Source organism: Salvelinus fontinalis, chromosome 35, assembly GCF_029448725.1.
Source record: "Salvelinus fontinalis isolate EN_2023a chromosome 35, ASM2944872v1, whole genome shotgun sequence".
In the NCBI taxonomy this organism is placed as follows: Eukaryota; Metazoa; Chordata; class Actinopteri; order Salmoniformes; family Salmonidae; genus Salvelinus; species Salvelinus fontinalis.
The window spans coordinates 20,672,100-20,687,100 of NC_074699.1; the positions used below are offsets into that span (position 1 = coordinate 20,672,100).

The following is a 15,001-nucleotide window of genomic DNA, read 5'->3' on the forward strand; positions in this document are numbered from 1 at the left end:
AATCTTAAGTGACTTCCATAGACATGTAAAGATAATGGTGGTAAATTCCAGGGATGGTGATTGAGCACCAAAAATCTCCTCAGCCATTATACTGAAGATTCAGTACATAACAGGCCCATCAGTGTAGCAGAGATTAACTGGACATGACTAGTGATTCCCGTGTAACTGAAATTAAGCTATATATTTTTAGTTGCTTCAAGACTTACAGGTAGTCCTTCTTGCAAAAGTCAGGATACATCAATGTCTCTAGTGCTTCCTACATCTGCATTGTTTGTTTGGTGTTTTAAGCTGGGTTTCTGTAAACACTTTGACATCTGCTGATATAAAAAGGGTTTTATAAACACATTTGACTAGTCCATGCGTTTTCCAAATGGGGTACTGCAGCGGTCCGCAATTACTTTTGGGGAGGAAAAATATTGGTATTTTTAAACACAATTAATGCCGTGTTTGAGAACAATTAAAACCAGACAAAATAAACAGGTATTTGGAACACACTTTTTTTTGAGCAGAGGCGCAAGGCATTAGTCATGGCAAAATTGTCTCACTGTGTAGAATTGCTGGAAATTAGCTTAGAAACTGCTACATTTTCTTCCAGCTCAACGGAAAAATGTGTATCATTGCAGAATTATTTTACATTGTCTCTACACCACCAGTGGCGACCTGTCATTTAAGCCCCACGTTTTTGAAAAAAAATATATAGTCAATAAAGCCACATACAAACATGGTCTTGTTTTCTTGAAGGCAGCACAAACCTGCAGGTGTTTCAGCCTAGCTCAGTGCTTTCTGTGGTGGCGGGGCAAGCCAGCAGAAAACATGGAGAGTTACGATTGGCCCTGTTCTATCATTCATGTGGACAAGTCTAAGGGTAGACCTTAAATTCTGGTCCCTTTGGTGCTGCCATAATTACATAAGTGCCCATCCAAGAAGGCCATTGGTCACAGATAAAATGAAGTCAAATCATGTTAACAGTAATTCTTAGTTATGAAACAAGTCGACAATCTACTGGCAAATCCTTGTCATATGAAGAGAAATAATAGATAAAAAGTATCGGAGCTCATCGGCCACTGGACGTAAATTCGCAAATTCAACAATGAGTGTGTTGGTAAGGAATCAGTGGCTGTGTGGTTCCACTTCTGGGATTAAGGGGCTCTTTTCCAAGTTTAAAATGATAAACATTCAACATTGGTCATGCTGTCAATGACGCATAATTTGTTCCACACTCAAAACAACTCGGAACTGCAAATACTTGACTTCCGTGAGTTCAAGACAACTGGGAAGTCGGGAATAAATAAGCTCCGGCTGGGAAAGTATGTTTTGAATGGTCATCCAACTCGGAATTGTAAATCCATCCTCTTTTTAGAGCTACAACCTGAAGATCAATGACGTCATCATGATTTTACATTGTTTTTTTCTGAGTTCCCAGTTGTTTTGAAAGAACCATAAATTCAGAAAATGGCAGACTTGGATGGCAAAATTTGCCCACAAAGGACCGCCACGCCACCTTCCTGTTCAAGTGAGCACAGCACAGGGTGAGTCCATGTACTGTATGCTGCAGCATAAATGATGTAATATGCCAGGGAGATATGTATACTGTAGCTATTCACCTGATAAGACAATATGTTTTTACTAACATGAGGATTTAGGACAAAACTATGAAAATCTGAATTCAATGACAAAACCTGACAAAACCATGTTTATTAAAATGTAGATTGATAACAGGAGAATTCATGATAATATAAGACTGCTTATTGTTCAACCAGATTACTAAATTGGTTCAGTTCAGAAAAAAACTATTTCCCTTGGCTCCAATTATGGAATACAAGTTATAAAACAATAAAAAAGTAATTGAATTTCAAGCATTTCCAATCTCATTCAAGTCATTGTAAAACAGTAATTTCTGCCCTTAAGAACAATCCCTTTGAACATGATAGATTTTTGTTCCTTACCTCTTTCTGTAGCCTATAGCTAATCTCTCTCTGTCGGTAAAGCACATTTAAAATATCTGTCTGTTTAAAGCTAGGTCCAATACAATCATTTAACCACAGGAATCAGCCTGAGACCCCAGACTTCTGAAATCTCAAAGGCATTCAAAATCGATTAAAATTTTACACTTGCCACATTACACAGGTTTCAGAACTACAGTTGAAGGATACGTCTATAAACCACAATCATTGGAATTGTAAAATTACTATAAAAATGGATGGAAATGTTTGGCCACACTCTTAAAACAGTATGTTCATTAATCATCAGTAACAACACCCATCAGAGAGAGGTACCCTCTCTCACTGCCCAGTTTCATGAGGGATGGGATGCCACCTGTAGTGCAGTGGTGTTTGCTGGGCCAGCAGGGAAAGGCATAAGGAGGGGCTGAGAATGTCAAGATGGATATAGTACTGCAGCCCACAACGGGGCGAAAACACTGAGGACTGTTCCCACAATAAAATGTAATAAAAACAACATAGCATTTGCATAATCTTAAAAAAAAAAAAAGTCATTGTCAGTGGTTGCGCTCAGGACTCTCGTCCAATCCTAGAGCATCGCTCCATGGGTGACACGAGTGCTTGCTATGGAGCGGTTTCATCGTCAGGGAGACAACAAGACGTGCGGCATGCAGGAGATGTCACAGGAGGGAGTGTGTTTGCATGTGTGTGTTGAATCCTCCACATCCTGATATAAGTCAATAAAGTTCAGAATAGCAGCATAGACCTGCATCCTCCTTCCTGGTCAGAATTCTATTGGCTGTCCGGATAGTGGATGAAGTCTTGATAGATTGCATTGACGGTGGACTGGCCAAAGACGAAAGTGCCGATGGTTACCATGATGACACCGTAGACCACCATCCCATGCCAGCTATGGAGAGAGAAGATCAGCGTTCAGTAACAGTCACATGAGGAGATTATGTACAGGTAGTGAGTCTAGTCTTACCTAGCAGATCGGACCTCTGTTTCTGAGAGTTTTGCCTGAATCAGACACAGACCTGCAGGGAAGAGCAGACATTATATACAGGCATTATGCTTATTGCTGATATAAACACACACACACAGAATCAGACACACTGGTCATACCTGGGAAGATAAAGATGAAGCAGGCTGCCAGGCCTCCGATGAGGGAGATGACTCGGCCAATGTCGGGGATGAAGAGTGCGAGGACGAGTGTGATCGTGAACCACACAAGCGTCTGCAACACCCTGCGTCTCCGCTCACGCCTCACACACAATTCCACCTGCTCGCTGCGGAAACGGAGCCATAGCCCCTCCAGCACCGCCCTGAAGAAACAGGTTACACAACACAACAATGTAGTACTGAAATGGCATGGGTGGCACACAGTGCTTTGTAGTGTAAGGTTAGTGTCTCACCGGCCACAGAAGTGTAAAATGGGATAGGAGGTGATAACACAGATGACGATGAAGGCCCTTGCAATCGCCACGGCGATGTCATTAGGAGGATATGACATCAGCACATCCTGACTGACGTTAGACCCAAATGACAGAAAGCCACAGACACCTGACACAGAGAGTATGCACTATTAACACATCAACGAATGACACAAGAAACGGGCAATGTCATAAAAAAACTGATGCTTCAAAACTGACTATAGAGCCACACAAACACACCTGTGCCAGTGTAGACAAAGAGGCAGATGATCATGCCGACGGTGACCACACCTCCCCAGGGCTTGAGTTCACTTCTTCTCATGCTGTTAAACACTGGCACACTGCTCACATGACACTTTCGAGAAAGTGAGAAAGAGAGATTGTGAGAGGATGTAAGTAACTTCAAGCATTCAAGTAATAGAAATACCCATGTGCACACCCCTGCACATTCATACACACTCACAAACACAGACAGATACCTGGAAGCCAAAGCATATGGTGGGCATGGCGTTCAACACTGCACTCCAGGAGGACGGGCTGTAACAGACACACTGGCTGATTAACACAAACAAAGCATGATGGGAACAGTAGTTTGATGTAGACTGTGCTTTAATGACTGTGCATTTCAGTGGGCTGAAATGCCATTTCTGGACTCTATGTCCTGTCTAGCACCATGGGTGTAGGAAACGGGTCTGAATGAGTGGGAATTGTATATGTACAGTACCAGTCAAAAGTTCGGACACACCTTCTCATTCAAGGGTTTTTCTTTATTTTTACTATTTTCTACATTGTAGAATAATAGTGAAGACATCAAGACCATGAAATAACACACATGGAATCATGTAGTAACCCAAAAAATTGTTAAACAAATCTAAATATATTTTATATTCTTCAAAGTATATAAAATTGATGAGAGCTTTGCACACTCTTGGCATTCTCTCAAACAGCTTAATGAGAAATGGTTTTTCAACAGTCTTGAAGGTGGTCCCACATATGCTGAGCACTTGTTGGCTGCTTTTCCTTCACTCTGCGGTCCAACTCATCCAAAACCATCTCAATTGGGTTGAGGTCGGGAGCTTGTGGAGGCCAAGACATCTGATGCAGCACTCCATCACTCTAATTGGTCAAATAACAATTACACAGCCTGGAGGTATATTTGGATCATTGTCCTGTTGAAAAACAAATGATATTCCCACTAAACGCAAAGCAGATGGGATGGTGTATTGCTGCAGAATGCTGTGGTAGCCATGCTGGTTAAGTGTGCCTAGAATTGCAAATAAATCACAGACAGGGTCACCAGCAAAGCACCTCCACACCATCACACCTCCTCCACACTTCAGGAACCACACATGTGGATATCATCAAATTTGGACTCATCTGACCAAAGGACAGATTTCCACAGGTCTAATGTCCATTGTTCATGTTTCTTGGCCCAAGCAAGGCTCTTCTTCTTATTGTTGTCCTTTAGTAGTGGTTTCTTTGCAGCAATTTGATCATGAAGGCCTGATTCACGCAGTCTCCTCTGAACAGTTGATGTTGAGATGTGTCGGTTACTTGAACTCTGTGACGCATTTATTTGTGCTGCAATATGAGGTACAGTTAACTCTAATGAACTTATCCTCTGCAGCAGAGGTAACTTTGTGTCTTCCTTTCCTGTGGTGGTCCTCATAAGAGTCAGTTTCATCATAGCGCTTGATGGTTTTTGCGACTGCACTTCTTGAAAAAAGTTATTGACATTTTCCAGTTTGACTGACCTTCATGTCTTAAAGTAATGATGGACTGTCGTTTCTCTTTGCTTATTTGATCGGTTCTTGCCATAATATGGACTTGGTCTTTTACCAAATAGGGATATCTTCTGTATACCAACCCTACCTTGTCACATCACAACTGATTGGCTCAAACGCATTAAGAAGGAAAGAAATTCCACAAATGAACGTTTAAGAAGGCATACCTGTTAATTGAAATGCATTCCATGTGACTACCTCATTAAGCTGGTTGAGAGAATGCCAAGAGTGTGCAAAGCTGTCATCAAGGGAAAAGGGTGGCTACTTTGAAGAAGAAACATATATTTTGATTAGTAACACTTTTTTGTTACTACATGATTCCATATATGTTATTTCATAGTTTTGATGTCTTCACTATTATTCTACAATGTGGAAAATAGTACAAATAAAGAAAAACCCTGGAATGAGTAGGTGTGTCCAAACTTTTGACTGGTACTGTAGTTCAGTTAGCTTACCTGGTTTGAATGTAGCCGGGCGTCATCTCTTTATCAGGCCAGATGTATTTCAGTATAACCACAATGGTGACATACCAGGTGCCAACAACACTCAGCGCACTACAAACGGGAGAACAGTACTATCAGACTGACCTGAGTTCATGTAGCCTACTGATACAAAGCAGGCTTCAAATTCTAATTCAATCATCAGTTGTAGACTAAAGGGTGGTGTGGGAAGGTATACTTAGTATACGCATACCTGGCGTATTTCTGGAAGCCAATCTCTTTGGGGATGGAAAGAGGCAGAATGACCAGGACAGCAGTCGCACAAATGGTGAACTTACGATCAATGTACCAGTGACCACCGACCACACCGTCTGGCAAATGAGCTATTGCAGCTATCACTACAGAAAGACAAAGATAGTGAGTAGAGGAAGTGAGAGAAATAGAGGAAAGGCAGCAGAGCAAACAAAACATTCCATTGACTACCGTCTTATTTAAAGTGGAATTGTTATAGTGTTGGCTATCTAATAGCAGGGTCAGTCCATCTGAGACTGACCTAAGGTGGCTTTCCAACCTTTTTTGAAGGTATAAAGGAAACGGAAACCTAGTGAAAAAGGCTAGCCAATGCTACAATCTGCAACTTTGAGTGAAACGCCGGTACCCTGCAAACCATGATCTGTATTGTATTTTACAAGTCAAACGTAATGGAGTTATGGCATGTTGTTAATGGTTGCCGTTCATTCAAGGACTTATACATGACCGCCTCATTGACCTGATAGCTAGTGAGGTGAGACAGACAGTAACATCACCAGTGCTTATTCACAAACAGTCTCATCAGAGGAGGCTGGTTTGATGTTGATGTGTTTTCTTGTATACAGAATATGTCAGATACTGTTGTTTTGGTGGGGAGGAGCTCATTCTGCAACTGGATTACTCTTTTGACTCCTACATAGAGCAGACCTTTGCTGACAAGTTGCTGAAATACCAGCCCCTTGTGTGTCAGCTGTCATGGGCAGCTTAGCGGTTTGGAGAAGTTGGTGGGCAATTCTACGGTAACAAAGTGATGCGAAGACTTCGATTTTTCACTTTAAAAATGTAAAAAAAACAACAATGATTGCAAAGTTAATCAACCCTGAAAACTATATGCACAAGGCCTACTTTTAACAATTTCCAAAAACACATTTATCTGAAGAACAGTGGCAGATGCAAAGTTTAGTAACCGAGTGCCGTCATTCTGTTACCAAACTTTGCATCTGCACTGCTTTTCAAGTAAATGCATCCATAATTGTCCAGATATCCGTGTCCTTTTGAATTCTTCGACTGTAATGTGATTTGTGGATTCAAATAAAGTACTTTAAAATGTGTCTGTGTGTACACATGTTCATTATCTATGTGTGAGAAACACTCACAGCGGTCCAGCTGGTCTCCAATGACGATAAAAAAGGCGATGCAGGTGCCGAAGGTGTAGACGGCGATGGCCACCTCACAGATTACCCCGGTGACCTTCCCACACGAGGCCCGCACCACCTCCTGGTAGGTGCTCTCATTACTGACCTAGACAAACAGCACAGGGTCACTAGGATGAGTACTGCTGGAAAAGACTGTCTTTAATTGTAGATTGTGTGTTCATAAGGGGGGTATTAACTTACTAACCTGGGAGCAGTATGCCAGGATCACCAGACCGCTGATTATGAAAATCAGCATGGACTACAACACACAAAAAAAGGAAGTTTTATCAAATACATCCCTGTATATATATACAGTGGGGCAAAAAAGTATTTAGTCAGCCACCAATTGTGCAAGTTCTCCCACTTAAAAAGATGATAGAGGCCTGTAATTTTCATCATAGGTACACTTCAACTATGACAGACAAAATGAGAAAGAAAAATCCAGAAAATCACATTGTAGGATTTTTTATGAATTTATTTGCAAGTTATGGTGGAAAATAAGTATTTGGTCAATAACAAAAGTTTCTCAATACTTTGTTATATACCCTTTGTTGGCAATGACAGAGGTCAAACGTTTTCTGTAAGTCTTCACAAGGTTTTCACACACTGTTGCTGGTATTTTGGCCCATTCCTCCATGCAGATCTCCTCTAGAGCAGTGATGTTTTGGGGCTATTGCTGGGCCACAAGGACTTTCAACTCCCTCCAAAGATTTTCTATGGGGTTGAGATCTGGAGACTGGCTAGGCCACTCCAGGACCTTGAAATGCTTCTTACGAAGCCACTCCTTCGTTGCCCGGGCGGTGTGTTTGGGATCATTGTCATGCTGAAAGACCCAGCCACGTTTCATTTTCAATGCCCTTGCTGATGGAAGGAGGTTTTCACTCAAAATCTCACGATACATGGCCCCATTCATTCTTTCCTTTACACGGATCAGTCGTCCTGGTCCCTTTGCAGAAAAACAGCCCCAAAGCATGATGTTTCCACCCCCATGCTTCACAGTAGGTATGGTGTTCTTTGGATGCAACTCAGCATTCTTTGTCCTCCAAACACGACGAGTTGAGTGTTTACCAAAAAGTTATATTTTGGTTTCATCTGACCATATGACATTCTCCCAATCTTCTTCTGGATCATCCAAATGCTCTCTAGCAAACTTCAGACGGGCCTGGACATGTACTGGCTTAAGCAGGGGGACACGTCTGGCACTGCAGGATTTGAGTCCCTGGCGGCGTAGTGTGTTACTGATGGTAGGCTTTGTTACTTTGGTCCCAGCTCTCTGCAGGTCATTCACTAGGTCCCCCCGTGTGGTTCTGGGATTTTTGCTCACCGTTCTTGTGATCATTTTGACCCCACGGGGTGAGATCTTGCGTGGAGCCCCAGATCGAGGGAGATTATCAGTGGTCTTGTATGTCTTCCGTTTCCTAATAATTGCTCCCACAGTTGATTTCTTCAAACCAAGCTGCTTACCTATTGCAGATTCAGTCTTCCCAGCCTGGTGCAGGTCTACAATTGTGTTTCTGGTGTCCTTTGACAGCTCTTTGGTCTTGGCCATAGTGGAGTTTGGAGTGTGACTGTTTGAGGTTGTGGACAGGTGTCTTTTATACTGATAACAAGTTCAAACAGGTGCCATTAATACAGGTAACGAGTGGAGGACAGAGGAGCCTCTTAAAGAAGAAGTTACAGGTCTGTGAGAGCCAGAAATCTTGCTTGTTTGTAGGTGACAAAATAGTTATTTTCCACCATAATTTGCAAATAAATTCATTAAAAATCCTACAATGTGATTTTCTGGATTTTTTTTTCTAATTTTGTCTATCATAGTTGAAGTGTACCTATGATGGAAATTACAGGCCTCTCTCATCTTTTTAAGTGGGAGAACTTGCACAATTGGTGGCTGACTAAATACTTTTTTGCCCCACTGTATATCCAGTATTTCTCACTTCTGCTCCTGGAGTGCCACAGTGTGCAGGCTTCGGTCTCAAAAGTGTGTATGTAGCGCTCACCATCTGTAGCACCACCCCTGCAATCACGCCTCCGGCCATGTTGAAGGCGGCGGGGAAGTTGAGTAGTCCTGCCCCCAGCGCAGCGTTCACCACAATGAAGACAGCGGCTGTGGCAGACACCCCTCCACTCCTCTCCCTGTCTGACAAAGGAGGGCGAACGGACTCCACACTGGGGCTCTGCAGTAGCCACGCCCTCTCACCAGCATCTTCACTCCCAGCCTCGGCCCAGTCCCCCGCCTCACTGTTAATCGCCATGGGACACCACCCGGCTGGCACAGCCCCAAAAACACTACCTAAAACACCCTCAAATTCACCCTACTCTGTTCAACACAGACTTCAACACTAAAGAGCTGAGTTGAGGGTATTCAGAGTTTGGGTTGAGGGGTCACTCTGAAAGTTTAAAGTTTGTTGTGGCTCTTGTGACATTCAGGACACAGAGGACCGCTTGTCAGTTTATCCTCAAAGTGGATGTATTGTCACCCAGCAGTCAACCCTTATTTCAATCTGCAACAAGACAAACACACATTACAGCTTTGGCCTTCTCGACACCTTATCTCAGCGCTCTCTAAGTGCTTACTACCTAGTAAAGCTACAACCTACTTTCCCAGTAGCCTACACGTTCTTGTCAGTGTGTTCTCCCCCCGGTCCCCTGCCTTGTGCTGTCAGCTGACCTTGCTTTACACACCAACACCAGAATGTGACCAAAATTAAAATAACAAATAAAAAGACTGGTTAAAAAAAGACTAATCACCAGGAATTCGCCTAAAAATGGGTTTAATTTAATAAATCTGTTCCCAAGTATTCCCACGAATAAAAAAAAGAGACATGATTGTGTCTCAATGTAATCAAGGTATGAAATTGTTATTTTCAAATACAATCTCTTTTTGGGCCTAATTGTGGTCAACTTGCAGTGTTCAAAATTATTATGATTATGTTCCGGCCTCCCAACCATTTGCTTCAACAAAATATATATATTTATTTATTTATTTATTTGAATCGCCCCCTAGACTGAATCTAGTTGCCTACCCCTGCTATACAGCATCCCTCGGAAACACATTCTAAAGAGACATGTAATCATTAGTTTTAGATAGGTCTGATCCCAAGAGATTTTCACTTCATATCCATGAGAAGGATTACAGTAAAGTGGACTTCAGTGATCAGGGTCACTGTTCTCATGATGACACAGTGTGTCACAGTGGATAACTATTGTAAACCTCACTATCAGGCGTGTGACCTGCACACTAAACAGGCTATTTATTAGTGCTTGTCAGAGGCAATGCATTTTGTAGTCATTCATGTAGGTAAGCTATGTCATGGACATGTTGACTGTAAGTCATAAATAAGAATAGGTTATATTGAAATACAAGGTGGATAACAACTTAATCTCACTTAATTTAGTCAATGGGAAATAGACTACATATCTTAGCTCAATTATTTTGTAATTTCGTTTGTGTTCACAAGCTGCCAGGCAGACATGGTAAGGGGCCTGTCAATAGACCAAAAACACAAAATATCTTGTCTACGTACTAAAAGATGACAAGTGTCAGCAACTAGTAATCCTCAAGCACCTTTAGATTTTTCTTGAAGTTGAGGTGACTTGGAGAAATTAATTATCATGAACATTTTCAAACCCTCTGAAGGGGAAATGTATCCCCTGCAGGACTTTCTTCAAGACCTATTTTAAAAAGGGATAGTTTACCTACATTTATTATAATTTTTTACCAAATTCTTAAAAAGGTGCAATATGCAGAAATCGCTCCGCCATTTCCTGGTTGCAAAAATTCGAAATAGTCTGCCTTTTATGTGACAAAACAAGCCCTCAGTGTAGAGAATCACTACCATCTAAACCACTGAAATACACTACTGGTCGAAAGTTTTAGAACACCTACTCATTCAAGGGTTTTTCTTTATTTTACTATTTTCTACATTGTAGAATAATACTGAAGACGTAAAAACTATGAAATTACACATATGGAATCATGTAGTAACCCCCCCCAAAAAAAATCTAAATATATTTTATATTTGAGATTCTTCGAATAGCCAAACTTTGCCTTGACAGCTTTGCACACTCTTGGCATTCTTACAAGCAGCTTCACCTAGAATGCTTTTCTAACAGTCTTGAAGGAGTTTCCTCATATGCTGAGCACTTGCTGGCTGCTTTTCCATCACTCTGCAGTCCAACTCATCACAAACCATCTCAATTGGGTTGAGGTCGGGGGATTGTAGAGGCCAGGTCATCTGATGCAGCACTTCATCACTCTCCGTCTTGATAAAATAGCCCTTACACAGCCTGGAGGTGTGTTGGGGTCTTTGTCTTGTTGAAAAACAAATGATAGTGGAGCAACGAACCGCCCTTGCTGTCTCTGCCTGGCCGGTTCCCCTCTCTCCACTGGGATTCTCTGCCTCTAACCCTATTACTGGGGCTGAGTCACTGGCTTACTGGTGCTCTTTCATGCCGTCCCTAGGAGGGGTGCGTCACTTGAGTGGGTTGAGTTACTGACGTGATCTTCCTGTCTGGGTTGGCGCCCCCCCTTGGTTTGTGCTGTGGTGGAGATCTTTGTGGGCTATACTCGGCCTTGTCTCAGGATTGTAAGTTGGTGGTTGAAGATATCCCTATAGTGGTGCGGGGGCTGTGCTTTGGCAAAGTGGGTGTGGTTATATCCTTCCTGTTTGGCCCTGTCCGGGGGTATCATCGGATGGGGCCACAGTGTCTCCTGACCCCTCCTGTCTCAGCCTCCAGTATTTATGCTGCAGTAGTTTATGTGTCGGGGGGCTAGGGTCAGTTGGTTATACCTAGAGTACTTCTCCTGTCTTATCCAGTGTCCTGTGTGAATTTAAGTATGCTCTCTAATTCTCTCGTTCTCTCTTTCTTCCTCTCTCTCTGAGAACCTGAGCCCTAGGACCATACATCACGGCAAACCGGGCATGATGACTCCTTGCTGTCCCCAGTCCACCTGGCCTTGCTGCTGTTCCAGTTTCAACTGCTCTGCCTGCGGTTATGGAACCCCTACCTGTCCCAGACCTGCTGCTTTCAACTCTTAATGATCGGCTATGAAAAGCCAACTGACTTTTATTCCTGATCATTATTTGACCATGCTTGTCATTTATGAACATTTTGAAAATCTTGGCTCTCTCTAATTCTCTCTTTCTTTCTCTCTCTCGGAGGACCTGAGCCCTAGGACCATACATCAGGACTACCGGGCATGATGACTCCTTGCTGTCCCCAGTCTGCCTGGCCTTGCTGCTATTCCAGTTTCAACTGTTCTGCCTGCGGTTACGGAACCCCTACCTGTCCCAGACCTGCTGTTTTCAACTCTTAATGATCAGCTATGAAAAGCCAACTGACATTTATTCCTGATTATTATTTGACCATGCTTGTCATTTATGAACATTTTGAAAATCTTGGCTCTCTCTAATTCTCTCCTTCTCTCTCTCGGAGGACCTGAGCCCTAGGACCATACGTCAGGATGACTCCTTGCTGTCCCCAGTCCACCTGGCCTTGCTGCTATTCCAGTTTCAACTGTTCTGCCTGCGGTTATGGAACCGCCACCTGTCCCATACCTGCTGTTTTCAACTCTATGAAAAGCCAACTGAAAATTATTCATGATTATTATTTGACCATGCTTGTCACCTATGAACATTTTGAACATCTTGGCATAGTTCTGTTATAATCTCCACCCGGCACAGCCAGAAGAGGACTGGCCACCCCTCATAGCCTGGTTCCTCTAGGTTTCTTCCTATGTTTTGGCCTTTCTAGGGAGTTTTTCCTAGCCACCGTGCTTCTACACCTGCATTGCTTGCTGTTTGGGGTTTTAGGCTGGGTTTCTGTACAGCACTTCGAGATATTAGCTGATGTACGAAGGGCTATATAAAATAAACTTGATTTGAAGATAGTCCCACTAAGCACAAACCAGATGGGATGGCGTATCACTGCAGAATGCTGTGGTAGCCATGCTGGTTAAGTGTGACTTGAATTCTAAATAAATCACAGACAGTGTCACTAGCAAAGCAACCCCACACCATAGCACCTCCTCCTCCATGCTTTACGGTGGGAAATACACATGCGGAGATCATCCGTTCACCCACACCGCGTCGCATAAAGAAACGGCGGTTGGAACCAAACGTCTCCAATTTCGTCTCCAGACCAAAGGACAAATTTCCACCAATCTCATGTCCATTGCTTGTGTTTCTTGGCCCAAACAAGTCTCTTCTTCGTATTGGTGTCCTTTATTAGTGGTTTCTTTGCAGCAATTCGATCATGAAGGCCTGAATCACAAAGTCTTCTCTGAACAGTTGATGTTGAGATGTGTCTGTTACTTGAACTCTGTGAAGAATTTATTTGGGCTGCAATTTCTAAGGCTGGTAACTCTAATGAACTTATCCTCTGCAGCAGAGGTAACTCTGGGTCTTCCATTCCTGTGGTGGTCCTCAAGAGAGCCAGTTTCATCATAGAGCTTGATGGTTTTTGCGAATGCACTTGAAGAAATGTTCAAAGTTCTTAAAATTTTCCGTATTGACTGACCTTCATGTCTTAAAGTAATGATGTACTGTCGTTTCTCTTTGCTTATTTGAGCTGTTCTTGCCATCATATGGTCTTTTACCAAATAGGGCTATTTTCCGTATACTATTTTCCTACCTTGTCACAACACAACTGATTGGCTCAAACGCATTAAGAAGGAAAGAAATTCCACAAATTAACTTAAGGCACACCTGTTAATTGAAATGCATTCCAGGTAACTACCCCATGAAACGGTTGAGAGAATGCCAAGAGCATGCAAAGCTGTCATCAAGGCAAAGGGTGGCTATTTGAAGAAACTCAAATATAAAATATATTTCCATTTGTTTAACACTTTTTTGTTACTAAATGATTCCATGTGTTATTTCATAGTGTTGATGTCTTCAGTATTACTCTACAATGTAGAAAATAGTTTGTTTTTTTAAACCTCTGAATGAGTAGGTGTTCTAAAACTTTTGATGGTAGGGTATATATTTAAGTTGTTTGAAGCTTCTGTACAAAACTGAAAGTAAAAGAAAAAACGATACATAAGCATAGAAATAGCGCACATAGAACATATCCCGCTTCTTAGACTTCCTTTCAATGAGAATGACCGATCTATGATTCACATTTCTATGTGAATTTGATCAGCCACCCAAAAAGTTACATGCTGCAGCTTTAATAACTATAATCGCTCAATGTTAATCTCAAAATTAACCAGATTTATGCATTTAGCTATTGAAACGAAAATGTCTTCTTCCAGGGAGGATCCTCACGGACCCCCCTACTAGTGTTCCCCTTCTGGATTTGGGCTAAGCCCCCAATGTCATCAAATCATAGTAACACCACTGGGGCTACCTAAACAATAACAAAGAATAGAAACATTCATAAAATACAGAAATTTGGTAGCTTTACTAATAGTCAACTTTGCATATAAAGCAACTGAATCTAGATCTAGCAACAGGCCTAGAAAAACCCAAATCACGACAATGAACCTGATTGGTGATGTTATTATAGCAAACTGGACACCGCATCATCGTCAGCTGTTGCTAGCTGGCTGATAGTTTCCGAAAGCTGCTACCGACCTCCCCATCTACATATTCTTTAACCTATTCAGTTGAAAATATGAAAATGCATATAATATACTCAAATACTCAATAAATACCTCTCTATTGCATCTCCGATGCTTGTTTTTCCTCCAACAACCGCAAGCGCAGTGAAATTCCTGCTGAACAAGCAATGATGGCATGTGACTTGTTTGGGATGAGGTCATGTGACGATGTAAAATGACGTCTTTAAAAACGAAGTGCATGGTGGGAATTGTAGTTTACGGCCACGAGAACGCCACAAATCATTCCAATGAGGGATTTAGCAGCGTAGATACTGGAGGCTGCTAAGGGGAGAACGGCTCATAAAAATGTCCGGAACAGAGCGAATAGAATGGCAACAAACATATGGAAACCATGT

General features: G+C 42.2%; 1 protein-coding gene across 2 annotated transcripts; it reads right to left on the reverse strand.

Moving 5' to 3' along the window:
• Positions 1-1,680: 1,680 nt before the first annotated feature.
• On the reverse strand, positions 1,681-14,999 carry LOC129834497 (sodium-coupled neutral amino acid transporter 7-like). 2 transcript variants are annotated; one of them, XM_055899534.1, is made up of 12 exons: positions 14,700-14,999; positions 9,040-9,543; positions 7,248-7,301; positions 7,004-7,148; positions 5,851-5,995; positions 5,613-5,711; positions 3,853-3,910; positions 3,614-3,728; positions 3,356-3,503; positions 3,066-3,265; positions 2,926-2,977; positions 1,681-2,850 (listed from the first exon to the last, which is right to left on the reverse strand). In XM_055899534.1, the coding sequence occupies exons 2-12, from the start codon at positions 9,292-9,294 to the stop codon at positions 2,733-2,735; spliced, it is 1,389 nt and encodes a 462-aa protein (XP_055755509.1). In that variant the 5' UTR covers positions 9,295-9,543; positions 14,700-14,999; the 3' UTR covers positions 1,681-2,732. The 2 variants fall into 2 exon arrangements, with proteins under 2 accessions (XP_055755509.1, XP_055755510.1); XM_055899535.1 differs by lacking the exon at positions 14,700-14,999 and having other exon boundaries at positions 9,040-14,689.
• Between the last annotated feature and the right edge of the window lie 2 nt (positions 15,000-15,001).

Excerpts from the sequence above, each read along its gene's own strand:
- LOC129834497 (XM_055899534.1), bottom strand. The coding sequence starts at position 9,294 with ATGGCGATTAACAGTGAGGCGGGGGACTGGGCCGAGGCTGGGAGTGAA. Across the intron at positions 3,911-5,612 it reads CCCGGCTACATTCAAACCAG|CCCGTCCTCCTGGAGTGCAG; the intron begins GTAAGCTAACTG and ends TGTCTGTTACAG. Across the intron at positions 3,266-3,355 it reads ATTTTACACTTCTGTGGCCG|GGCGGTGCTGGAGGGGCTAT; the intron begins GTGAGACACTAA and ends CTGTTTCTTCAG.